A 25,793-nucleotide genomic window follows, 5' to 3' on the forward strand; every position below is an offset into this window, starting at 1 on the left:
CTGCTAATGGCACAGCGACACAGAAGTATGGATAGGTAAGAATTACATGTCGACAAAACTAGATAGTAACTCACTTCCTATCAGATAAAAATATAAATGCTTGCAGGTTAGGAAAAGGTCTTAAAAGTCCCTGTTATAAATTGAATTCAGGCATGCTCAAAAGCAAATTGTTGTTCAGCAGTAAAATCATGTTTGTACCCTATATGCCTGCACCCAAATATATGTCAGAGAAAGAACAAGAAACCCTCTGGTAAACTCTCTCACTCTGGGTTTTAAAAAACCAGGAAAAAATAAATCATATCTTGTGTTCCAAGATTTTAGCATCTGAGACTGCTCAATCTCTTTGCCTCCTGTAACCTTTTTGAGAGAGCTCATGGTGATTAACTAGTCAAAAAATCTTGTTTGCATTAGCAGGTCTTTGTTGATCCCACGCCCATCCCAGCAAACACACGCACTCTCTGCAGCACTGATTCCCAGTGTGGTCCTGTTCCCTTCAATGTATTTTCTGCAGATTTATATAGCACAAATAGAAGAATAATCAGATCCTTTCCTCTTGTTTTATCTATGGACTGTGCATTGAATGACTGATTTTAAAGCAGTTGTGATTCAATGGGGATGTTTTTAATTTGCTGCCTGTTCTCTTTACCTCTGAGGGAAGAATTTTGTAAATGCTGAATAATTTTAGAACATGTTTTCTTGGTTAAGGGTTGGATCATATTTTAAATTAGTTTTAAGAGGAAGGAAATCGTGTAAATGCTGTGGAATTCAGATAAGCACTGTGCATAGGAAATAAGTACTATAATTTAGGGTGCCTAGAATGGGTAGGTCAAGCTGATGATAATAAAGGACCAGATCTTAACTTTGTTTCAAAAAACATGTAATCAATATTCACTTCCCTGTTTTATTTCCTCTTTGCTTGAGCATATAGCTTGATGAAGCTGAAACGTGCAATTGCTTAAGTATTCCACAGGGTGTCATGAGGTAGTTGTTAAAATCATTAATACTTGGACAAAAGTGAAGAAAGAAACATAGTGTGCAGTCCTCTGAACACCAGTTAATGAATTTTAGATGTGACTAATACCCATGCCATAAAATAAAAAGTTCTTAACTCATTAACACATGTATCCTATTTCTGTATCTATATAAAATATACACATGAAGAAAAATATTATTAGAGATCATTTACAAGAGTGAACTATTCTATGTAAGGTCTTCCCAGCAGCCTTTCTATATATATCTTAGTATTTCATGTCTTACAGAACAAGTGGAGTCTTTTTCCCATATTAATAATCTGATATACCAAACCATGTATTATAAAAAAGACACACAATTTGCATTTGCCACAGCAATATGAAGACTTTTCAGTCCTTCAATTTATGCCTCAAATGCTCCTTCCAATTTACTTTCAAAATTTTTTACTTAATTTTTTTATTTCATGCTTATTTTATTTTAAATTTATTTAAAAGAACTTTATGCATGCACGCAGCTGCACTGTGGATTTTGATTTGTTGATTATAGATCTCTATGATGTCAATATAAGTATCTTTGATTAACTTCAGACTTTTTTTCCTAGAAATGTGTGATGTGCGAGGAGAGGAGAATTATATCAAAGTATGCCCCAATTAAATGTTTTTGATTATAGTGATACATTTTTGCACATGGGGACCAAATTTTTATTGCCATAACTGTTGAGTTCAGTAGAGTTGCATATGTATAGAATTCAGCTTTGGAACTGTAACAGAAATTTTTAAATCTAGTTTAGTAGTAATTGTAAAGGATCCTGCTTCTGTTAAAATCTGAATTGTATTAAGTGAAAATGGCACTGGCCGTGAGAAAATTGCATTATTATGTGAAGTGGATAGCAAAACTTCATTGATCTCAGTAAGAACAGGAACTGATCCAAAGTGTGCTCCTGAATGTGTTTGCTGGACCCTAGTGATTAACACGTTCATCACTCTTGATGCTGATTTGCAGTATTTATGAAGAGAATTTTCTTGGTTATGACTTCACTGTGTGAAGGTGTGCAGTTTTGATTTTGTTTACTCCTACTGTCATTCAGTCCTGAATGTCCAATGAAAGACTAAAACAGCTCCTTCCTTTTAAAATACAGTTGTTCTTAATACATTACTGCTTCAAATCAGTCCTTATTTAGGCATCTCAGAGTACATTTTATATAATGTCACACTAGATTTTTCTGTTACAAAGTCTAATGTAAGTTGAACATATCCTACTGTTTTTGGTTTTATCACTATTTTTCCTCCTTCATAATAACTGTACCTTAGGAATTATGGATTTTATATAACCTTTGGCATCTGCAGGACAGAGGAAGTCTGCATTTATTAAAAAGGCTTTTTTTATTCTTTAAGATTAGTTGGTTGGGACTACTGTAAGGATACTATAAACTGCTTATAACATTGAAGATAGTTAATTATTTACAGTTACGCAGCTCTCCTCTAGAGTTTTTTAAACCTCTAGTTTTAAACACTTTCAACAAACACAAAGCAATCAGTAAATGCTGAACTTCACCTATGCACAAGCTGTAAGTCAGTGGCAGGAAGCCTATGGTGGTTTCTTGGCTCGTCACGCCTGTAGTATATTACCGAAGACAAGAATTTTATAAAAATACCTAAAATGTATCTGGTACAATTTCTGGAGATATTTGTTGTGTGAAGGAAACTGCAACATCTAGAATAGATGGTGGCATTTGGGGTGGGGGCCCCCGTAGGTATCTGGAAATCTGTCAATACAGTCTTTGTCTTATGAGCGTAGAAACACAGCTGTTGAGCGAATAACACTACTGCGTGGATAACAGTCCATCCTCTAAACAGCACACCACTTGATCTGAGAGTGAAAAGGCATGAGTATCTTTCAAAGTTTCTTTAGGAAGCTCTCAGTGATCAATACCATCAGCTGGTACCATCCACAAACTGCTGCTTTGTTATAAAGTGGCCCAGGGTGATTGCTGCCAGGAAAGATATTCGTAGTCACCTTTTTGTTGTGTGCTACAGCAGCTTGCTGCTCTCAGAAATAAAGGCAAACAACAGAGTGCCCTGATCGGAGTTTCTGATATGACGGGATCAGTCATGCTCATAGAAGTACTCCCCACGGTAACTCCATTTAATCTGTTTTCAGCAGAGAGAGCCATAGCACATGCTTCGTTTTTGATGCACCTTCTGAAAGTATGATCTGAGGAGCAATGAGAAACTGCTGCTAAGGTCTGAGAATTTTGTGTGTGTTGCTGTCAATGTAGACTGGATTCTTGCTGTACTGTCCTCTGTCAACTGCAATATAATATCTTCAGAAAGAAAACAGTGTTTCTTAATCCATCTGAATGCCATGATATGATGGAGAAATCTGTTGTAAGAATGGAATTTGTTATGCTCTGTGGTAACATTTTCTCGTCATTTCTGGTAACCCTACCGGTGTGCTTATCAGATGTTTTTTAAGGGTCTTGTATCATTTGAGAAAAACTTCAGAAAGATGTTTTGATCATTTTATATACGTTTTACACAGCAGACGTGGTAAAGCAGGACAGGTTAAGAAACCTTATGTTCTTGAGGTCATTTGGTGACCTGGGAGCATGACCTAGGTTTCCATATGCTGTAATTCACAAAGTCTTTGCAAACAGAAATCAAAATGAATTATTGTAATGATGAGTTGAGGAGACAATTCAGCATTGAACTTCTCCAATGTCTTTTGTAGTTTTGCTGTATTCCATTTGCCATGGAATTTCTTAGGTTTTGCTGAATAATAACTTCTGATTTGCACTGTATGTCTTTTGCAGGAGTCATAATTTATTTAATCTGTTTATTCTAAAACAGTATGAATAAACATGAAACAGTAAACATAAAACATTCTAAAACAGTACGAATAGACAAGGCTTTTGAAACAATGTACCTTTTATTTATTTGCTAAACATATTTTCTGTTTGTTTGGTTTAATTCTTGTCAAAGGCTCTTCTTGTTAAAACTATGCTTTCAGTAAGAGGAAGTCACTTAAGTCAGTTGCCTGTATAAGTATTTTATGGAACAAAAGCATTGCTAAAATACACGGAATATTTGGCACATTTTCCATATCAAATTTTGCAGCTTTTTTATAACTAAGACTCCCGTTGCGGTCAACAAGAGCTTTGCATGCACAAAGAGAGTGTTCTTGTTCTTGCCTTATGGATTTAGGCATATTATGATGTATTATATAAACTGACATGCTAATATAGTAGACTAAATTAATTTTCTTGTTTTTATTTACCCTACTGTCTTTCAGTCCTGAATATCTAATGAAACTATTTATTTGTGCTAAATATGATGGAACAAATTTTGGCTTTATACCAGCAAAATAGTGAGGGGTAGCAAGAGCATAGGATGAAGGGAGGTTGATTCTCTTGACAGACTATTAATGAAATTTTACATGTCGTGTACCAAATGTCCTCTCTGCGTTATGCCCAGAAGTTCACGGTAGATTACAGCCACAGAAAGTGATTGGCGTGATCTCCAAGCTGAGTGTTTTTAGTCAGATTTGCTTCCAAGATCACATGATCCTTGTGGACAATTCTTAGTGCAAAACAGTTCCAACTTAACCTGTATAAATCATGACCTGTTTAACAATGAGGTGTGTTTATAGGTACATTAGCAATATGTTTAAGCACTCACCAGAGGAAGAACTAGACCTGTTTAAAGCAGCTCTGATATCCTAAATTGAGTCATATGCTTTAAATCTTAATGGAGATGAAGAAAATTAAAGGAAATCGTGGACTTCTGTGGGATTGGGGGGTTTCTTGGTTTGTTGGTTTGGTCTTCTGAAACATAAACATCCTGACCTCTATTCAGAGGAGTGTCCTTTACAGCAGGCATTGAGAGGTTAGATAGGCAGGTTATCATCCTTCCTCTTCCTCAGTCTTAGGGCTCACTGAACTCACTTTGCCTCTCCCTTTCTTTATCCTTCTTATTTCAATGAAAAATCTAAAGGGGCCATTCCACACATGCTTTGAATTACTGAGATAATGCAATACCTTAAACTAAAGCAATTAATATAGGACAATATTTAAATAATATAATAATATTTGACTGCACTGACTTTTTTTATCATAACTTATTCGAAGATGGTATTTTTTGGCAAAGGAAAACAAAATGGAAAGAATGGGACAGAAGTTAAAAATTATTCATATATGTAGAAATTTTGCAGTATCCTGAAGCATATGTATCATATGTATAATATGTATACCTTCAGTGGGTCCTATTCTCCAAGTCCCTCCTTGAATGGTAAGACAATGTTGATGAATATTGTGATCTGTTTTCATTTTCAGATTGAAAATCTACAGGAACAACTTAGGGACAAAGACAAACAACTAACCAATCTAAAAGACAGAGTGAAATCATTGCAGACGGATTCTAGTAACACAGACACAGCACTAGCAACCTTAGAAGAAGCTCTGTCAGAGAAGGTAATGTTTTATCATAGAACAGCATTATGTGGTGCTCCTCTGGGTGAAGTGTGTCCAGAAAATATGTCTTTTTAAGTTGGTCTGGCACCTGTAACAAAGCCTGTGGGCCACGTAAGGAAAGCAGGTGGCTTAGCAGCGCACAAGTGCGAGGGATGGTTCCTAGCTTATGAATTGAACCAGACCACTGAGCTGAGGAGCAGAAGAAGGTCTTTTTAAGCGGGAATGGAGTAAATGGCACAGGACAGGGAAAGATCTTCCCTTAGTAGATAGGGTGAGTGGCACTGGCACCTGACTTAAAGAAGGTAGAATTTGGGGTATTGCTATGGTTTTGTGGCCTTGATTATCCCGTTCTTTTGCCTGTTAAGTCAGGCAATTTAACAGTTTGCCTGACTGAGGAGCCAACAACCAGCTGTGGCAGCTGTTCCTTTGGCTGGCTATTGGTGCCATTGGTTTGCTACACTTAAGTTATATGAGACACTGGATTTCATTAAAAAAAAAAGAAGAATTAAAAAAAGGAGAAATATTTTTAATACTTTCTTTTCCTTTAAAAACTGTATGCCTTTAATTTGCAAATACCTAAGCAGAAGGGGTAAATCTGACCTGTTAAATTAATGGCAACATTCCCACCAGCTTCAGTGAAGTCAGGATTTTTTGTACTAGTTAACTTGAAGTGTGAGGTAATTCCAGTGAATCCCAGGGTGCCAAAAAGATTAGTGCAAATATCTGTTTTTTGCAGCTCGCAGATCTTAATAATATGTATCATTTAAATGTGCACAGGTGAGCACAACTTATTAAACTATCATGTTCCATTCTGCAATGTGCAATGTTATGATGGTATTTATGATCATGTATGACTTTAAAATGCCATGGTGGTGTTGGCATTAACAACTAAAATGCTAATGGGGGTTTTTGATTTCTATTTACTTACAATCACCAATATTTGCATAATCAACAGTATGAAAAAAATGGCATTACTATTACTTCTGTTGCTTTATAGGATAAGCTTCTCAGAGCTTGAAGCATTTATGCAGGAAGAAATTACATGCGTTTTCTTAATACCTTTCATTGCTAATTCAGTGTCAAGGTTTATTTCAGACTGCCGTAATAAAGGTTCAGAATCAGACAAATGATGCTAGTTTTAATGTTTTGGAAAAGTTAAAGAAAAATTAAATAATAGATCCAAATCCTTCTCTGAAATGTATTTTTGCAACTCTTGTCTACTTCATTTGGAATTGCTTAGATCTACACAAGCAGACACTTTGCAAAAGAATTGGTGCAATTAGTGCTTTTTCCAAGTGGAATTGATTAGAATTTTCTGTGCAAAATAGTCAGTTTGCTTAAATAGAGTCAGCTGAGAAAGGTGTCTTTCCTGCAGTGTTTGCAGGTGGCTCTGAGACACCTACCCAGTGAATACTGTGGAACGCTTTCCTCTGTCACAGAGATTTCTGTTCTTTTGCTCATGACGAAGGCAATAGTGTCTTTTCTCAGCTAATAATTTTGAGTAATGGCATGAAACTGAATTGTGCTGCCGTGTCTGATGACTGTTTCAGTCATACCGGGAGGGAGTGTTACTTACCAAAGTTAGGTGGCACAGCGTATGTAAGTGGTATGCTTATTATTCTATATCACTTCAGAAATATTGCTTTGTTAACTAAGGAAGAGAAACCCATGATTCTTAAATATTAGCCCTTTTCTACAGATGAGCTTTATAACTGAGTGTACCAAATATTTTGTGACTTGCCCAAATTATTAGGCAAATTAGTATCTGCATTTGAATAGGAATGCACAGCTCATAATTTAATTGTGCCCAGCTTCCAAGTCATCCTAATGGCTCTCAGTAATTTCTGCCTGCAGTACCAGGCTTAAGACCTGCAAAATTTTTCCATATACATTAACTTTTTCCATTCCAAATACTGGTAGAAATATGGAGTAGTTTTTTGTCCAAATCAGGCAAAACAAGAACCCTTAGTGATGGTTTCTCAATAACAAGTGTATCAGCATAAGTACTTTTATCGATTTAAATTTGTAATGCTGCCAAGAAACAACGCTGCTTTCATTTAGCAATAACTAGTTGCCATGGGAATACACTGGTTGACAATAATTAGTATAGTCCTTTATTTCTTTATAGGTTAAATCCCATATCAGCTATTACTCTGTTTTTTTTCTTAGAATTGATATCAGGCCTAGTTTGCAGCTACATCATCTTGTTTTTATACCCTAAGGATAAGCATGATTTTTGTCTTTATCTTAATTCTTTGGGAATTCACCAGTTTTAATATATTATTCTCCTTAAGAAAACACTCCAAGAGCATCATGGGAAACTCTTTTAAAACTCTGGGATGAAAATGATCTATACAGCTTAATTAACTACAATTCACTAAAATTAAATTTAATTGTATTTCTTTGGAACTATGGGAATAAAAAGTATTAAGCCATGATCATATGGTATGAATACGATATGATATATTTGAGCATTTATATGTTTTTCTGCATCATTTTTGATAACTTTCAGATTTAAATTTAGGCTCTGAATTAGAAAATATGGCTCCTTATACTTTATGAAAAGTAGAATTTTCCAAGTATCTCTCTCCCCGCCACAAAACCTCCCCTTAGTGATTAATCGGCTTGGTCACTGTAAATGAGAAATGAGTGTAGGCAGATGAAAACAGCATGATAATTTACCAAAATGGGTTCCTTTTAATTTTTGTGTTTTTCAGCGATATTGCTTATGTAATATGTTTCTTTGTCAAGAATCAGAAACGAACCAACACAACCTCAGTCACTTTTGAACCCATTATAGAACTAAACTGAAAAACGTACTCGTTCAATTCCTTACCCCTAATTTTGGACAGTCTGTTATGCACTGAAAATTCTTAACTGCGATGTGGTGCACATTGCAATTAACCAAAAGTAATTTTATTCCTATCCAGGAAAATATTTGAAAATTAGAATATGCAAAACTGCTATCAGCTTCCTTGATGTTTTAACAAGGAACTTTTCAAAGAATATCTCAGCTCTTGGACTGGTCCAAAGCATCTCAAGAGGTTGCTTTCATGAAGCTGATATTTATAAAGTTGGTCCTGCTGCAGCAGCATACAGTAGATAAGCAATTGAGTACGTCTGATAATAGAGCTATATGCTGCTACAATTCGGTTCCTGCTTCTGTGATAAAGTGCAAGTAGATTAGACCTGTGAGGTCCTAGATTAGTGCACAAGGAAAGCTTGCCAATGCAAATAAGAGTGAAACAAGAACACATTGTTGGGATTTCTGCAAGTTAGCTGTTAATCAAGTAAAACATGGTATATTAGGGCCTTTTAACACATGTTTTTGACATTTAGCCTTATGCAGCTGACAGTTAAATTAGTCTTCTTTTGTGATTGACTGAGAAAAATTTTATACTGTTTATCTATTAATAAAATGAAATAGTATTACATTTAATTTATTAAAAAAGAAAAAAAAAATTAGGTAACTAAATCTTCAAGATGTTGTTGATAAAAAGCTAAGTATGAATCTAACTAGGTGTATTCTGAATCAATTCTTAGGCTATTCCAGTTAGTGTAGGCTAGGATTTTAGCATTAATATTCAAGGAATAGAGAATTTATGTTATTTGTTTTGGAATGAGCCTGGCATATTTAGGATCCCACATTATCCCTTTCTTACATAACGTATAATATATAGTGAAAAATAGCTAATAGTAGAATTTAAAAAAGGTTAAACTATTATGCTTGCTGGTTTTTCATTTGTGTGATACTCCACAATGTTGCTGTTTAAGAACCTTCATTCTACATGAACAGATTTGTATATGAAATCTTGTCTGTGTATGAGTCAAAGGGAGATTTAGCCATTGGATGGAATGAAGCCAGGATTCATGCACCTTGTGCTGTTTTAGGCATCTTAGTGCATGAAAAGTGATAGTGTTTTGGAAACAGGTTCAATTACCGATAGCCAGATACCTTCAATTTTTGCCATTTCTTTTTTTACTGTATGCTAAATGGAATGCACTGTGTCAGCAATGCTTATTTATTTCTTTCTGAATGTAGTCAGCACTGTTTTTTATAAAGTTTCTTACACTAGTGCTAATTCTGTAATAACGTATGTACAGTTATCTGAAGGTTGGGAAAGGAGTCTGTTGTCAGGGCATACTAGATAATAAACGACAATAGCACTGTGAATGATGAATAACAACTGTACCGACATACCTATGACAAGATTATTCAGTGTAGCGCTGATTATTTTCCTGTATTGAAAAGATTCAAATACATGTATTTGCAGACTTTATTTCACTGAAGCATTACTACTTATTTAAATGAAGATCTAAATCTGATTGTTAAAACCTTCCTAATATTAAACATTAATTTTACTAATGCATATAATAAAATACTCAGGGTGATGGACTTTTTTCTTCCAACTATTGGTAATACAGAAATCATTAGAGCTGGAAGCCAGTATCATATAACTGGAAGAAAGAAAATAATTTGTCAGAGGAGCACAAATGTTAAAGTACTAGTAAAATGGCTGTATAAGGAAAACGTTTGAAATATATCACATGTTTTGCACTTAGGTCCAGTTTCACATCCAATAATAGATTAGTCATTTAGCAAGCATCTATGAAGTATAATACCCCACATCTGCTTTTGGTATTTGATCTTAACAGCTCAAGTTACATAATAACAGATGTTACATAATAGCTTATGGTTGCTATACAAACATAAGACAAAAGTAGGTTAATTTTCAAATATTTAACATAACAAAAATAAAGAAATATAACAATTAAGGTTCAAATTGTAATGCTAATATGCTTACTTGCACATACACAGGGAATGTAGAGTTAGCTGTCTAATAAGTACCTGTGAACATTAGAAACATTCAAAGTAAGTTAACAGCTCTAAGAAGCTGTATTTTTCTATTTCCTGAATAGGCATTGTGAACTGGCGTTTAAATAATGTCAGGGAAGTACAGACCCATTAAAACCAAATTGATTTCGGTGTAGACAAATTTTAAGTCAGTAATTTAAAATAATAAAGTATTTATCCAATTCAGAGATCCATGCAAATTGATTATTATTTTTAAACTTTATAAATAGATGTAATATAACATTTAAATGATAGGAAAATGAATAACTGTGAAAGCTTCAAGAAGTGCTCAGTGCAATGCAGAAAATTCTCAATCTTCTGAAAAGATTCCGTGTGTTTGCCTTATTCTGGTAACCAGTTCCTTTGCTAGCCAGCGCAAGGGGAGCAATAGACAACAAGCAGAGACAGTTGTGCCAGTTGTCAAGAGAGCTACTGACGTGGTCAGTGTTGCAAAAGGACAAACTGTGAAACTGGGGAGAAAGACTGAGCAGAAGGGAAACAAGCACTGTTTGAGGTACCAAATCTAGAAAATACCTCTGCCTGTTTTACAGAATCACAGAGTTATTGAGGTTGGAAAGGACCTCTGGAGATTATCTAGTCCAACTCTGCTGCTCAAAGCAGGGTCAACCAGAGCAGCTTGCTCAAGGTCTTGTCCAGTCAGGTTTTGAGTATATCCAAGGTAGGAGACTGCTGGGATGAAAATCACGACCTTGAGTTTAGGCTCTTATTTATGGGTATGAGTGTTGATAGTAGGCTTTGTGTAGAATGTTCCTTGATCTTTGAAAAGCACAGCAAAAACCTTCAGAAGATCCTCTAGGGCTCAGAGGAACATCATACCTAATATGAATGAAAATGGATGAATAACTAGGATAGTCTGAACTATATATGTGTGTGTAAAATGTGTATATGTATATATATTTTATATGTGTATATATTATATATGTATGTATATACACATATATTTAAAAGTACTGCTAATACTTAAGCTAACTCTCAATAAATTATTTTCTTTCTTTAAAATGACTAAGCCTATTACAGATCCCAAAAGGGGCTGAGTAACTGCTGAAATATTGCTTTCGTTGTCTTGTTTTTTGAGATATAATTACATCTGATAGTATGTGAATATAGGCAAAGGTAAACATATAGTATATTGGCAGTAGAATGTTATATATGTGTGTGTGTATGTATATGCATAAAATTATATATGGCAGTATAAGGAATCATGGACAGAGAAAACCAGCATGAGATATTTTTCTCTTGTTCTAATAATAGGCTTTCATCAGTGTTGTACAGTTCTATCAAAAAGTATTTTAGCATTGAGCCTGCTTTTATACCGGAGGTTTCAAGCAAAATTACAAAGAGGACTTGAATAGGATCCATGAGTACGCTTATGGCTGTAACTGAGCCGTGCCACTGGTAGTGCAGAACTATTTCAGTCGGTACGTGGTTTTGTCCCACGCAGACTTAACTTCCCCCAAAGTTGCTTCCATTGCTTTCTTTGATACACACTTTCCAAACTCACTCTAATAGTTCCCGGATACTCTGCTTAAATTGACCTATTCCCAATTTCAGTGCAATTCTCCTAGGTATTTAATTTTACCCTAAATATTTCTCTCTATTGACTATTATTTAAATCCTTCAAATATTGGTAGAATGTGATTTTTGAAGAATGTAGTCAAGGCTTTTAACCAAGCCGTACTACTGCATCTGCTTTTAATATTTCACCTTCTGGATTAATCCCCCAGTCCACTGATTGTTATTTGCTCTGTTATGCAATGAAGCTAGAACTGAACTTGTATTCTGAACACTGTATCTTCAAGGTAGATACCTAAGGATATTAATTTCCCAAACTGATGATTTTAGGCAATCTTTATTATAGCAACTGTAAGTCAGCAAAGTATTTAAAAATATGGTTAAGTTTAGACATGTTTAGGAATATTGTTAATTAGATGGAGAAAAAAATCTTCCTTTGGATATCATAAGTAATATTAGTGTACTTTTTCTGCATCTTAGACAATATTTTGTTGGTCCTCTCAAAATATAATACATGTAAACTGTAAGTTACTGATATTTAGCAAGTGTTTGATTTCTAATTAGGTTTCAAAAAAACCCACAAACCAACAACAAAAAAACTCTTCCTGCAACCTGTATAGATGCTACTAGCAATCAAAAACATAATCACATTCAAGCTGAGTAAACCAGTCTTGACCTTTCTGTTTTGAGCTTTTATTCATTACTTCAATCACTTACAAATGCAGGAAATGCATTACTGAGATGAATAACTTTCCATATATATCACAAGACTATGCATATTTGTACCAGTATAGACCGCTAATAAAGTTAGTATGTCCCATAAAGTATTTGAAACCTTGATCTGATGCTGTTGAGGCAGCGTCAGGTATGAAATCAGGGGGAAATTTTCTATTGACTTCAATGTCTTTAAACTTGATCATTAGCTTGAATCATCCTCTTATTCCAAAGATTGATTTTTTTCGAAGTGCTACTTAATGTAAGAAATTTTATTCCTCCGTCTCTTAAAATGATTCCCACCTTTGCATTTTGCCATTCTTTCCATTGTTAGGAAAGAATAATAGAGCGCTTGAAGGAGCAAAGGGAGCGAGATGACAGAGAAAGACTTGAAGAAATTGAATCTTATAAAAAAGAAAATAAAGACCTGAAGGAGAAAGTTAATGCTTTACAAGCTGAATTGACAGAAAAAGAGGTCAGTCTTTGCAGTAAAATTTTAAAAGCTGTGTTCTTCTAACTATGTCATTTTGATGAAAGAAAATGCATTAGGATTACTCTCAAATTGTTTAAACTACTGAAATTCTGCTCCAGAAGTGGTATTTTCTTACTCATTCTTTGTAGTTCTCACTTTTGTATGGAAAGTATCCCTTCACTTTTTGCATAGTTGTGTATCTTCTTTTCTACCTTTTCCTTTACATAAGCCTTCAGAAGTCTGGAATATTCCATTGTTGCTCCTGTTTTTATTTGTCAGACTGATAGAATTACTGTGAATGTTTCTATGTTTCATTGCATGCCAGCTCCTGTGGTTTCATTTGGTTGTAGTCTCCAAACACTGTCCTTTGCTCTAAATGCTTATCTTTGTGTCATTTCACTTGGAGGGACGGGAGGGAAAAGAGGTTTCAAGTGACGACTAAATTGGCAATAAGTTAGTGTCCTGGTGACTAGGAATTAACGTTTTACTCTTGGTCATTTTTCAGTCTAGTTTAATCGATCTCAAAGAACATGCATCTTCATTGGCATCAGCAGGGCTGAAAAGAGACTCCAAACTTAAGTCTTTAGAAATAGCCATAGAACAAAAGAAAGAAGAGTGTAGTAAGTTGGAAGCACAATTGAAAAAGGTAAGTTCCATGCTAAAAAAAACCCACCCAACAACAACAAAAACTTATTTTGAAAAGATGAACTTAACTTAGGCTTCTGGAGTTAATCTAAAATCTACCCATCTTATGATGTTTGCTGATGCTTGCATCAACTATTGCTAACTTTTTTTCTGAAGAGGCTTTGAGACAAAGCCACTAGTGAGCCTCAGGAATTATCTTGAATACCTGTATGAGGGAATTCTGAGAAGCTGCTAGAAATAACTAAACTGTGGACAGGACATTGGAGGGGAAGTAGAAGAAAGTCAGCAAGTAGAAAAAGTTATTGAAGCAGCAATTTGTATATGTATGAATTTATACCACAATTAAAAGTAGGTGGAAATGTTTGCAGCGTGTGAAAATAATCAAAGGCTGCACTTTCTAATGGAAAAAAAAGGCTGCTTATAAAATTGAAAATCTAGTTAGGTTTTATTTTGGCTTTTTTGCTGATGAATATTTTCTTTTTCTAAGACCTTTTTTTCTAAGACCTTTTGCTGGTCTTGGTGAATATAAGGTTGTGATACTAAAGCAAAATAATGCCTAGTTTATCTCAGCTGGCAATTAATTATTTTTATTCAGCAAGTAGCAGAAGCAAGCATTTAAAGAAAAATGTTTTAAAAATCTTTATAACGTGGTTTTATTTAAATCAATGCATTAAAATAGTTTTTGCTAAAATGATTTGCAAATCTTCTTGATGCCTTTTCTACCATACATTGTTTCTTTGACCTTTTTCTGTGTCATTTGGTAATGTCTGCTCACGTTGTTCAAACACCAGTCTCATGACATACTTGATGGTTTAAGCATTATGTTTGCCTCCTGCAATTCATGAGTAAGTGTGGGTCAAACATTAATTTTTGATATTGATATCTAATGTTGCACTTTCTAGAAAAGATTAATTCTTTGTACTATGTTACCATTATTAGTATAATATTCTGACACTTTTTTTTACCCAGGTTGAGTAGTACATTGCTCTGTGTTTAAGCACATTATTTTCAATAGCCTTGCCTGTGAAGAAGGTATTGTGGAGTGTAAAGGAGGATGCCAGCATGTAATCCTTATACTTCTATAATTTTTCAATTCAGGATGAGTATCTGCGATTAGGTGCCTGTATTGTATGTTTAGTTGTTGGATGAAGGAAGGGAATCTTTTTGCAATAAACATATGCAAAAGCTTTAATGAAAATCAACTACTTTAAATATTTGATAGCTTGTAAATGCTATTTACACCAGGATTAAAATATCCAAGTAAGCTATCTATCTCACAGTTCTTTTTTTTTTTTATCAGAACATTGGTTATCTTATTTGCCTTCATTTTAAGCAGTAATTAAAAAAAATCTAAAGCACAGATCACGTAAAGAATGGAAATCCTCTTGAAAGACTTGAAATCCTAAGTCAGTCTTTTATTACTTTACATATAAACACATCGTGGTCATGGAAAAATAAGCAATTATAAAAGTCAGAGTGTGTCTGGGATCTCTTTCATATAAAAAGGGAGTATGTTCCTTGTGTATAAATACAAAGGATTATTAAATGAAAGGTGAAAACATAATAGTTTTATTATATCATAAATACAATGTAAAGCCCCAATGGAAAATCACCTAACATTTGTAGGAGACCAGATATTTCCACAATAAAATGTAGTTACAGCCGCCTTTGTGGGCATGGTTAGTTGAACAGAAACAGTGACTGTTAATGATAGCAGACTCCAAACAGTAATTTTCAATTCCTGTTTTCTCTAATAAAATAGTTTACGTTCAAACCTGTAAATATCCTGTGCTAATAGTAATTGGTCCCCAGAAATCTATCTTCATATTTTCCCTCCTTCAGAAACTAACTGAAACAGAAATCTGTGTTATTCTGGCATATGGCTGGATTAGTATAGGAGGGAACATCAGCACGGTTCGGAGTAAGTGAACCTGCAGGTCCCGTAAGTGCGCTTACGTCTGAACGTGAAACTGCTGCGGCTGGGGGGAACGGGCGCTGTTTAGACCTCTTTCAGAAGTGACTCCAAAGAGCTGTCTGTTATTTTGAGAAATCTGAGTGCAGCTTCTAAAATATCACAGAGGAGGCACTTTTCATTATGGCTTTTTAAAATGATTATAGTTAGTTTAATTATGATTTACATGTTGTACCAAATTGTATGAATAAATGTGAAGATAGTATCCTGTGCACATTTGCTAGGAGCTCCTGGTTTCCACGAGTAGTTATGCTAATAAGTGCTATGCCTGAAAGAAAAATGTGTACAAGGGGCAAGCCTAAACGAAATCTGTGATCAAAAATGATTTGTTTTCAATTTTTTTTTTCAGTTCCTCTATCCTTGTTTCTTCTTCTCCCCCTCTTTTGGAGAAAATAAGATTCATCTTTTGATAATAAAACTGTTTTTGGCTGTGTCTGATTAGATCAAAAATATTTTTCAATATTACTTAACTAGACTGTTTACATTTCAATGGGAGAAAACATACTGATTCTAAAAGTACTGTATTAATTTTAAAGAGGAGGCACATTTCAAAAAAATAATAAATAGGTTGTTACAAGGAGTAGCTCTTTGTGTGACCATGCTCTATTTTGGTACAGAAAATAATGTTTAAGACCATAGACATGCTTATTAAACATTTTATGCTAAAGATTATATATCAAAATTCATAAAGTTGAAAAAAAATCGTAAAAAAGGAAGAGCACTCAATGCTTTTTGTGCCAAAATTCCATGGACTTTTTTGCTGACTTGCTATTGCTGTTAGTGAAATAACAGCAGGAATTACCTAATAGGTATTTAAGTACTTTTATAAAGATATATTTTAAAAAGTATATATTTTATATATATATATATTTATATATATAATCTTATTATCCATTTTAGAATTTCTTCCTTTTGTTGTTTGTCATTTTCTTAAATTTACTTGCTTACTGACATATTTGCTGTTGCCCAAGTACTTTTTGTCAAGCTGCACTCTTCAAAAGTCATTCTGCATAGAAAATTCAGCCTTGTGTTAAAACAAAAGTAATAAATTTAATGATAAAATTTAATTAATCTTTTATTATTACCATCTTTGAAGCTTTGGTGATAAATTGCAGCCTCAGCCAAAAGCACTCCTAGTGATTCATTGCTTGAGACCAGCACTTAATGTATCATCAAAAGTGGACACCTTTCTTTATTTCATGGGTTATTTAACTTGAGAAAGGGAAAGCAACACAAACCTTAAATTTCTTACTCCAGCTATTCTTTTTTAGGAGCCAAAGTCAACATTTATGTTTCCCCAGTGCCTCTCATGTTCACCAAGGAATGTTTAGAAACTGAAATTTCTACTTTTTTATGACAAGTTCTTCTGTGCAAATGCACTCGATTTGTTGAGCTAATGCTGTTTTCCTGGATCTTTCCTTCTTTTCCTGTCTGTGCTTCACTCCTTTCCAACTTTGCAATGTAGCAAGCTGAACAGTTGTTCAATCAGATGTACAATCCAGTAAGTTCTTTCTAAAAATGCCCACTGTAACATATGAAAGCATGAGGATCCATTACCTTACTCTGTGTTGTGCTCTTCCTCTGTGGAGCTTTGCAGAATATTTTTGATGCTTACCTATACCCATTATATGCAAATAAACTAACTTTGTGGACTTCAAGGCCATTCTTTGAATATGAAATGTATTACACTGCTACTTATAATGCTTCGAAAAAGCAAACATCCTAGCCTTTAGGTCCTCAACTTCTCCATTAGAAAAAGCATGCAGATAATTATTTTTTGATTTTGTTTTTTTCTTCTGCCTCCTGGAGTACTTTATTTGATCCTTCAAACTTAAAATAGCTGCTCATTTTTCAGTTTATCTCAAATGACTGAGTTGATTTTGTGGATAGTAATATTTAGGAAGTGATGAGTACAATTTTCAAAGGTCTGTAGGATTAAAATAGTTCAGATCAGTTTTACTCATAAAAGATTGTGTATATTCAGCATATATGCATTAAAAATATGGAAACATTGTACTTAATCCAAGAAAATGCTGAAATACAGAAGGCTGAACACAAACATCAGTGTTTAAAAGAAGCCAAACAGTATTACTTTGGCTTGTTTAGCACTGTTATTCTTCCTAATGTCTGCTTTAATAGCACAGTATCCTTTTGTCTTGATTGAGATCCTTTTTCAATTTGAGGAAGAGCAGTAACACACATTCTCTCTGCAGAGAACAGTTTCCATTTTTTTTGGCTGAGACTGTTAATGTGCTTTGAGCATCACAGGACAGAAATGATGATGTAACTGGACTGTAATAGCAATTTACAAACTATAGTTTATATATTAATCATACTTGGAATTACCATGTAATTGCTATTGTATGTATAGGAGAGCTAGTTTTATAGGTTGTTAGGTATAGAATGCGTTAGGGAAGGTATTGCCTTTATTGAACTCGATGGGAATTTTGCCATTAACGTCAGTGGACCAGGATTCTGTCCTTGGAGTCTGTGGTGGCTAACTTGTGTAACTTCTCAGCATCTAATGGATATGTCATGACTAATGTATGGGAGAAGAGAGTCCCACAGAAGGTACCATGTTGATTTTTGAAGTTATTGATTAACTGTGGTTCGAACCAGGTCATCTATTGATTGTAGGTGGGATAAAACCTCTGCTATTGTCACCCTTACCATCCAGCATGTTGCTGATGAAAAAGATTTTCCCTTTGCACAAGAAAACCCTTCTTATGTATCATCTTGGATCATGTATGAGGTAGTTATGTTTCGTTTCATAAGATTTGCACTCCTGCTGTCATGTCACTTCAGATTGAAGTCTTTTTGGTGTTACTTTTTCTCTTGATTTTCATAAGTACTTTCCAGTCATTATTTTAATTGTAGTTATTTTGCTGTATTGAATTATTGTTTGTACCTTAGTAGTCTATTTGTGTATGGTATTCCAAAGTCTATCTTTTTTTTTTTTCTTTCTGCCTTTACATGCTTAATTTTCAAAAAGACCAACTCGGCAGTTTAGAAATAACGGATGGAAGATCCTTTTGCTTTGGTAGCAGGTAGCAGTGGTAACATAAACACAGGCTAGATTTTCTTTAATTAACTTTTGTTGTCCATATTCCTTCTTCTCCTACTTATACATAACATTCTACCTTTAATAATGCAAGTAATGATCATCTCCCCCCTCCCTCCAAACCGCCTAATGTCTTGAAATGAAATTGTGACTTGACTGAAGTCAATGGCAACATTTTCACTGAATTCCACAAGGCCAAGATTTCATCTCTGTTCTTTGAGGTGGCATAATAGCAGTTACATGAAACAGTTTTTGTATTGCAAATCATCATGATACTTCATTAAATAGAATGTTTCCTCACCATTTTTCATGTGAGAGTAATAGTGTTATATAAAACCAGATGGCAATCTAGTCATAAAATACTGAAGTTTTGATTCTCTTTTTTTAAATGTTTCAGAGAAGTAACAATCAATCTCTAAGTAGGCCTCTTTTACCCCATGCAGAAATAACATTGCATTTTTTTTTAGTGGTTTGTTAATGTTTCTACTACATCAGAAAATTATCAACTCCAACTCTTGCATTCATTGCTAAATCTGATGTTTTTAAAAATTCAAAATGCATAGAAGTTTTTTATACACAGTTGGGTCCTGAAGTGCTGAAGATACTGAAGAGGTGCAAATCCTGCATACTCTTTTGTGAAAGGTTTCACAACGTAGTAAAACTATCTGTGTGAAGAAGATGTGAATGGAATTGGAGGCATGTTTCTTTGGAGAGGTGAACATTTTGAAATAGCCAAGCGTTTCATGGGCAGATAAATTTCAATTACAAGAGGTTACATGTTTGTTTTTGTCCTGTAATGAAAATATAATGATGGACATAGTCTGTAGTCCTGGTGAACCCTTTTATGAATAGTAAAGATTTAATTCTGCAAATGCTCATGAGAGTAATGTAAGACTAAAATTTAGACTACTTGCAGAATCCACTCTAAGTTGGTTAGCACAGTCCCAGAAATTAAATCAAAAAAATTTTGAATTTTAAGGAGACTACAGAAAAATTAAGGTGACAGCAATTTTTTTTAGTTTATTATTGGAAGTACAAAAATTTGAAGGATCTTAAAAAGTAATTTCTTGCATGTTCTGCTATTTCATTTAATTTTTTTGTGGAGTACTTAGTTGATTTCTGTGTATGTGTGTGTTTGAAACTTTAAAAATGAAATACTGTATCTATCCATCCATTTCTATTATGCAGAAAAATGCATGTATGATTGTACCATAAAATTTTAATACACCAAATAATTCATGTTATATGTCTGTGCCGCATTATTACGGGGTTTCTATAAGAAATTTGCAGTTTACGTAAGGAAATGTTGCTGTACTTCTGAGGTATTTGTAGTACTTACTTAGTAAATATCAGAACAGATATATAATTGCTGTAAGAATAAGTACAATTTTAAATAGTAGCGTGATTTGCTATTTTTACTGAATTGTAAAAATAATAAAAAGCCCTTTCTCTGGCAGGCTGAAACATACAACAGCACAGGTTTTTTGATCACCTGACTGACAAGTAGACAAAGCATCATAAAACGAGTGTGCTCAGTTGAAACTCTGAGCTGCCTTTCCTATGCCTAATCTGCAAACCGCAGTGTTATCGTTTACAGATATAGATTGAGAGATCAATTACTTTGCTGCTGAAAGGTGCGCAAGATGCCAGTCACTCTTTCCCCTAAAAATAGCAAGTGTGTTCTCCCCAAGAAAATAGAGACCCTAGGGACAAAAAGGAGGATGGAAATGGGAAAAGGACGGAAGTAAGAGAGGAGGAGAGCAGCAGTAGGCTGAGACTTCAGACCCATGTGATAACCATGCAGCTTCTGGTTAGAAGTGATCCAAGCCTGTCTGCCACACTTGATCTGCAAGAAAGCCAAAGAAATCTGCCCTGTCTGGGTGGGTCAGGATCGGCTAAACTCTGTTTCATCACTTTTGGGCCTAGTGTTTGACCTCAGCAGTCAAGTTCCATCTGGAAGCAAATCAGCCCTGAGCTGTACAGTTAAAAATATGTTCCCAATTAAAATCCAAACACATCTTTCAAAGCCATAAAATATAATAGGGATCCTGTAAGTAAATCTATACCTTTGTTCTGGGAATGTCAGATAGACTGTGCTTTGCTCTCTGGTCAGTTGTAGCATCAGCAACTTTAGTTGAAACATGAGGATTCCCTTCAAGGGACTCATGGCAATGCGTCCAACACTTGAAGAAAGCTCTTTTTCAAGATGTTTTATGTTCTTGCTATCCATAATTCAATAACTTTCCTTTTCTTCTCCTTTAACACAGTTCCCTTGTAGAAATTTGATTCCTGCATCCTTTATGCATACAATGTTTCTTTGCTTAAATAGTCAGAAAATATTCTATAAGAAGTGCTTGTAACTTAATTGGTGGTTTGCCATACTGGGGAGATATCCTTTTTTTTTTTTTTTTTTTTTTAAGATTAGAATAATGTTCTTGCCTTTTTACTGAATGCTTATATTGATGTGTATATGACATTTTGGATCACTGTACTCCACCTCAAAACTCTGTGTAGGCTGGGCACTTAATCACCTTGGATTTAATCCTATCTTGGAGATTCCGCTTCATGTTGAGAATAATAGGGATATGCACTGGCTACGTTTGTGCTAGGGAATTTTCCAAAAACGCATTCCACTAATATTAAATGGTATGAGTACCTCCAAAAGCACAAGAATTGAAAATAACTTTGCAATTTAATGTTGGCATACATAATTTCTTCAGTAAATTTTAGGGCTGCTATGTGACGGGAATACCGTATGACAGCTGAACATTTGGTGGCTTTGCATTGGTGACACTATCAAGTTCTTGCCAAGTTATGTATTTTCATCATAGAAAGGCCAATGAAAAGCGAGAAACTCCTGGCTTTTCTCTCTCTCCTACATTGCTTCCTGTTCTGGGTTTAACTAGGGTAGAGTGTATGGGGAAAAAAAATGACTGGGCTGAAGCTGACTGTTCCAGTATGCTGAAGTGAAGGAAAGGCTGGCTGGAGGCCCAAGAGATGGGTGTTTTGCATATTTATGAAATGATGGAAGCAAGGCCTAGTAAATAAGCAAATAGAATTATATACTGAAGGGAACAGAAGGGGAAGGTAGCAGGGAAGCATATGAAAGGGTGATAGTCTCTAGAGAGGAACTATTAAATCCTAGTTTTACCATACCCTTAGGAGAGGAGGAGAAATCTGAACAGCCTGCTCTTTGTACAGGTTTCTTGGTATGTAAAAGGCAGGAGTTCTCTGTTTGTTTGTGTGTTTTGTTTTTCCTAGAGTGAATTTACCAACATACGGAATTATTTTTCTCCTTCACTTGTTTATTCTTTGGGAAGGAACACTTACTGCCCATTTTGGGGAGGTACAACACTGTCTAATTTCTTAATGGGACTGGTGGAAAATGGAAGTGATCTACAGCTTGAAAATGGTACACTGGCTCCTGCAGAATTGTCCCAGAGTCTGAATATGTATTTACTTTAAAAACTACAAAGCTAGCTGGAAGTAAATATCTTGACATGGCTAATATCCAACATAAAATAAATGAAAGTTTATTTTTTAAGCAGGAATATATATGATGATAAAATCCATTGCTCACATCTCAGCCAAACAGTAAAGTCAATAGACTCTGGATGTTACCTTGAAACAAGCAGTCTGTGTTAGGAAACTCCTGTATCTGTATAGCTGTGTTATAACCTAAAACAGAGAATTTGAAGAGCAAGGCCAACCAATTTAGTACGTTTCTCATGTCATTCCCTTCGTTTATTTCTTATGAATAGAAGTTTTACGGTGGGGAAAAACAAAACTTCAAAGCTACTATCTTTTTCTTATTATCCTCATGCTTAAATGATATGTTACATGCAAAAACCCTAAGTTTCTCCCTCAGTAATTTCAAATTTTTAATTGTTTTACTTATACTAAACCTAGACTTCTTTATTTATACTGAAAATGTTGATCATTGCAAAGAACGTGAACCTTATAACCTTAGAATAGTTTATATTAATTCTTTCCAAAACATGCATGTTTCATTTTGACCTACATTTCTTTCATTGCTTGCTTGCCTTGTCTATTCCCTGAAATTAAGGTAAATAAGTCCACACCTTGTCTGTCCAATAAGATAGGTGGAGAATCTTCAGTTCTAAATATCCTGAATTTCTGTAGAGTTCCTGTACATTAAAAAAAAAAAAAAAAAAAAAAATCTGAATTTTCTATGTTTAATGTGCACTGCGTTAAACTACTTGTTTTTTCCTTGCCTGCTCTTTCAAGATGCCAATTAGGAATAATGGGAAGCAAGGGGTAGGCTAAGCCTTGCAGTGCGTTGTTGTGTCTATCTGTCTGTGGTTATTCCAGCCAACAGTTTAAAGCACTTGATGCCTGATCATGCTCTCATTGAAGTTAATTGGGGTTTTGCTATTAGGTTTGATGGGAGTAAGATTGGGATCTGCACTGTTGTTGTTGTAGCCATTGCGTTTTTTCTTGTCTGTGAAATTGCCACCCATCCATGCATGTGTTTGCCAGGTTTGTGCTGTTTTCACCAACGGGCTTGTTCTTCTGGTGTTTCAGGCTAAGTATTAACAATAGGAAAAAAAGGATTATTGGGTAAACTGTCTGCTGAAAGCATTTTTTAAAATTTATTGGTTTGTTTTTTAAAAAGAGCGCTTCGTAAAACTAATTTCTTCCTTTTTAAATTCTTAGTATCAAACTGCATTTAAAACACATCTGGTGATACAGGTTACTTTATAAATTTATATATGTATATATATATATATATATGGAGAAAGAGGGGGAATATGCTTTATTAAGAAATTGTCTACATGTTTGAATTAGTTTAACAACTCAAAAGGAATTAAATGAATTAAAAGGTGATTTTTTAATTGCAGAAAAATTAAAAAATATGGTAAAATTCATATGTAAAAAATCTTATTTAATAATTTCTCCCACTGCCAGGGTGCAGGTTTGAGAAGATAGCACTTGAAAATAATTTTAGGAAGACTGCAAGGATATTTCCATTACTCTTTTTAGTGCTTCTATAGAAAAATTTGTCATCTGACAGAAATACCCATAATCCTTTTTATTGAAAATCTGAACTCTGAGACTGAAGAAGTAAAGCTCTTAAAGCTATGTAAGGTATTGTTCTCCTTATTCTTTTTTAAAATATTGATTCTGAAGGCTCACGAAGCTGAAGAGGAAGCACGGATGAATCCAGAATTTGCAGACAGAATGAAACAACTTGACAAAGAGGCTTCATACTATAGAGAAGAATGTGGCAAAGCTCAGGCTGAGGTTGACAGACTTCTAGAAATACTCAAGGAAGTAGAGAATGAGAAGAATGACAAAGATAAGAAAATTGCTGAGTTAGAAAGGTAATTCTTGTATTATTTGTCTTATGTTGAGTGGCATTTTTATTTATGTGATCTTCATCGCAGAGCATAGAAGTTAAGAGTAGAATATGTTTTTTAACAGAATATTTGTGATGTCTCGTAAAACTATCAGAAATGAAAAAATTTGGTACCTGAGAATCACATCTCCTGTCTGTTGACTTTGGAACAGTTGAGGGTTTCCACTTTTTTTCCGTAAAAGGAACATACACAGGAAAAGCCATGTGCAATATACAGTGAGCACAACCCTGCTGGAAAAGCAGTATTAGGGGAACAACTTTGTTTTTCTACTGATTCTGATTTAGTAGCTGGTAAATCAAAACTGTCCCCACGCACGTATCTTCAGCAGGAACAGCATCACTAGTTCTCAGAGGTCCTGGAAGGTACTGGTAAGTATTTCTAAGCAGTCTCATGCTGCTAGCTCTGAGTATTTCTCAGAGGTTCTGCAGTCTTTGCCCCCATCTGATGAGTATTTTCTGATGTTGACCAGGTTGCTTTTGTCTTATTTCCGAGGAGGTTGTACAGACTCTCCTTAATGGAGATAGCAGGCTTTGGGGATCCATTTGTTTCACTCTCTTTGAAATTAAATAATGCTCTGAAGCTTCTCCCATACATTATTCTGCAATTTATTTGATTGATAAGAAATTTCTGGGTATTTGATTTCTTCTTTCCCATCCTATCCTTAGCCACAAAAGAAGGAATTTAAATGAAATTAATGAAAGAAGGACTTTTATTTTCAATTATTTTATAAAATGGTTTTCTAGTGATCAAGTTGAAAGATGAGTGCTTCATAGTGCCAACAGTGAGATTTAAGGATCTCATCATTGTGATTATTGCTATAGTTCCAGTCAAGACACAGCATTGCTCTGTCCCATTAAGGAGAATTTCCAGGAAACAGGGAGATCATCTGTGGGAAATGTTGGTTACCTTGCGGGGAGGGAAACAGCCAGCATTAAAAGGAAGCTGCATGGAGCATCTTTTAGTGATGAGCACTTACCAGCCTTCACAGTTATCTGTTGCTTTCTCTGCAGACATATGGCAAAGGTTTGTTTTAATAATAATGAACAGTATATAGCTATCAATCTGCAGATTGATATCTTGAGGACTGAGACCTCAAATTTAAATGGAAAAATCAAGATTTGTGCTGAAAATACAGTTGAGTGTTTACTTGAGGACAAGTTTGTTAGCAGTTCATGCTCTTACCGCATCAGGAAGGGTTTAGAACGCTGTGTTGTTTGTGTGGGTTTTAATATGTAAGGGAGATATTGGAGGAAGGTATTAGTAAACTGTGGTCACTTTGTACACCATGAATGTGATGTCTGCATAAACTCCAAGATCCTAAAGTAGGATACTGGAAAAAGATAACAGGATTAGTGAATCTGTGTGGTCATGAAAGTGCTGGCTATTCCATCAGTGCGGGTATTGTAGGGGCAGTTACAGACCTAAGTTTGTAGTACAGTGACTCCAGGTGTGAGCAAGCTGGTGGAAACTCATGGCATATTTTTTACAGAAACAGTAGCTGATACCCTCATTGGGCTCTAAAACTCACTGAACTATTGTGTGGTAGTAGAAGCAAGAGTAGGCATGCTAAACTTTAGTGCAAGGGGATAATCTTAAGAGATTTATTACATAGAAATCACTTGATGCATTGAATGGTTTAATATTAAAATGTCAATTAAATTTAAAAGATGACCATAATAAGGTAGTGAAACTTGTGGTCTAAAATTTGTAGTAAATGATA

General features: G+C 34.8%; 1 protein-coding gene across 1 annotated transcript in view; it reads left to right on the forward strand.

Moving 5' to 3' along the window:
* Nucleotides 1-25,793, forward strand: part of ERC2 (ELKS/RAB6-interacting/CAST family member 2) — a 495,023-nt gene that overhangs the window by 223,979 nt on the left and 245,251 nt on the right. The window contains exons 8-13 of the mRNA XM_067303579.1: nt 5,303-5,440; nt 12,877-13,017; nt 13,520-13,660; nt 17,097-17,132; nt 22,941-22,970; nt 23,844-24,037. Of these exons, the coding sequence (XP_067159680.1) occupies nt 5,303-5,440; nt 12,877-13,017; nt 13,520-13,660; nt 17,097-17,132; nt 22,941-22,970; nt 23,844-24,037 (680 nt within the window). The remainder of the gene's footprint in view (nt 1-5,302; nt 5,441-12,876; nt 13,018-13,519; nt 13,661-17,096; nt 17,133-22,940; nt 22,971-23,843; nt 24,038-25,793) is intronic.

This window comes from Apteryx mantelli, chromosome 12 (genome assembly GCF_036417845.1).
Source record: "Apteryx mantelli isolate bAptMan1 chromosome 12, bAptMan1.hap1, whole genome shotgun sequence".
Lineage (NCBI taxonomy): Eukaryota > Metazoa > Chordata > Aves > Apterygiformes > Apterygidae > Apteryx > Apteryx mantelli.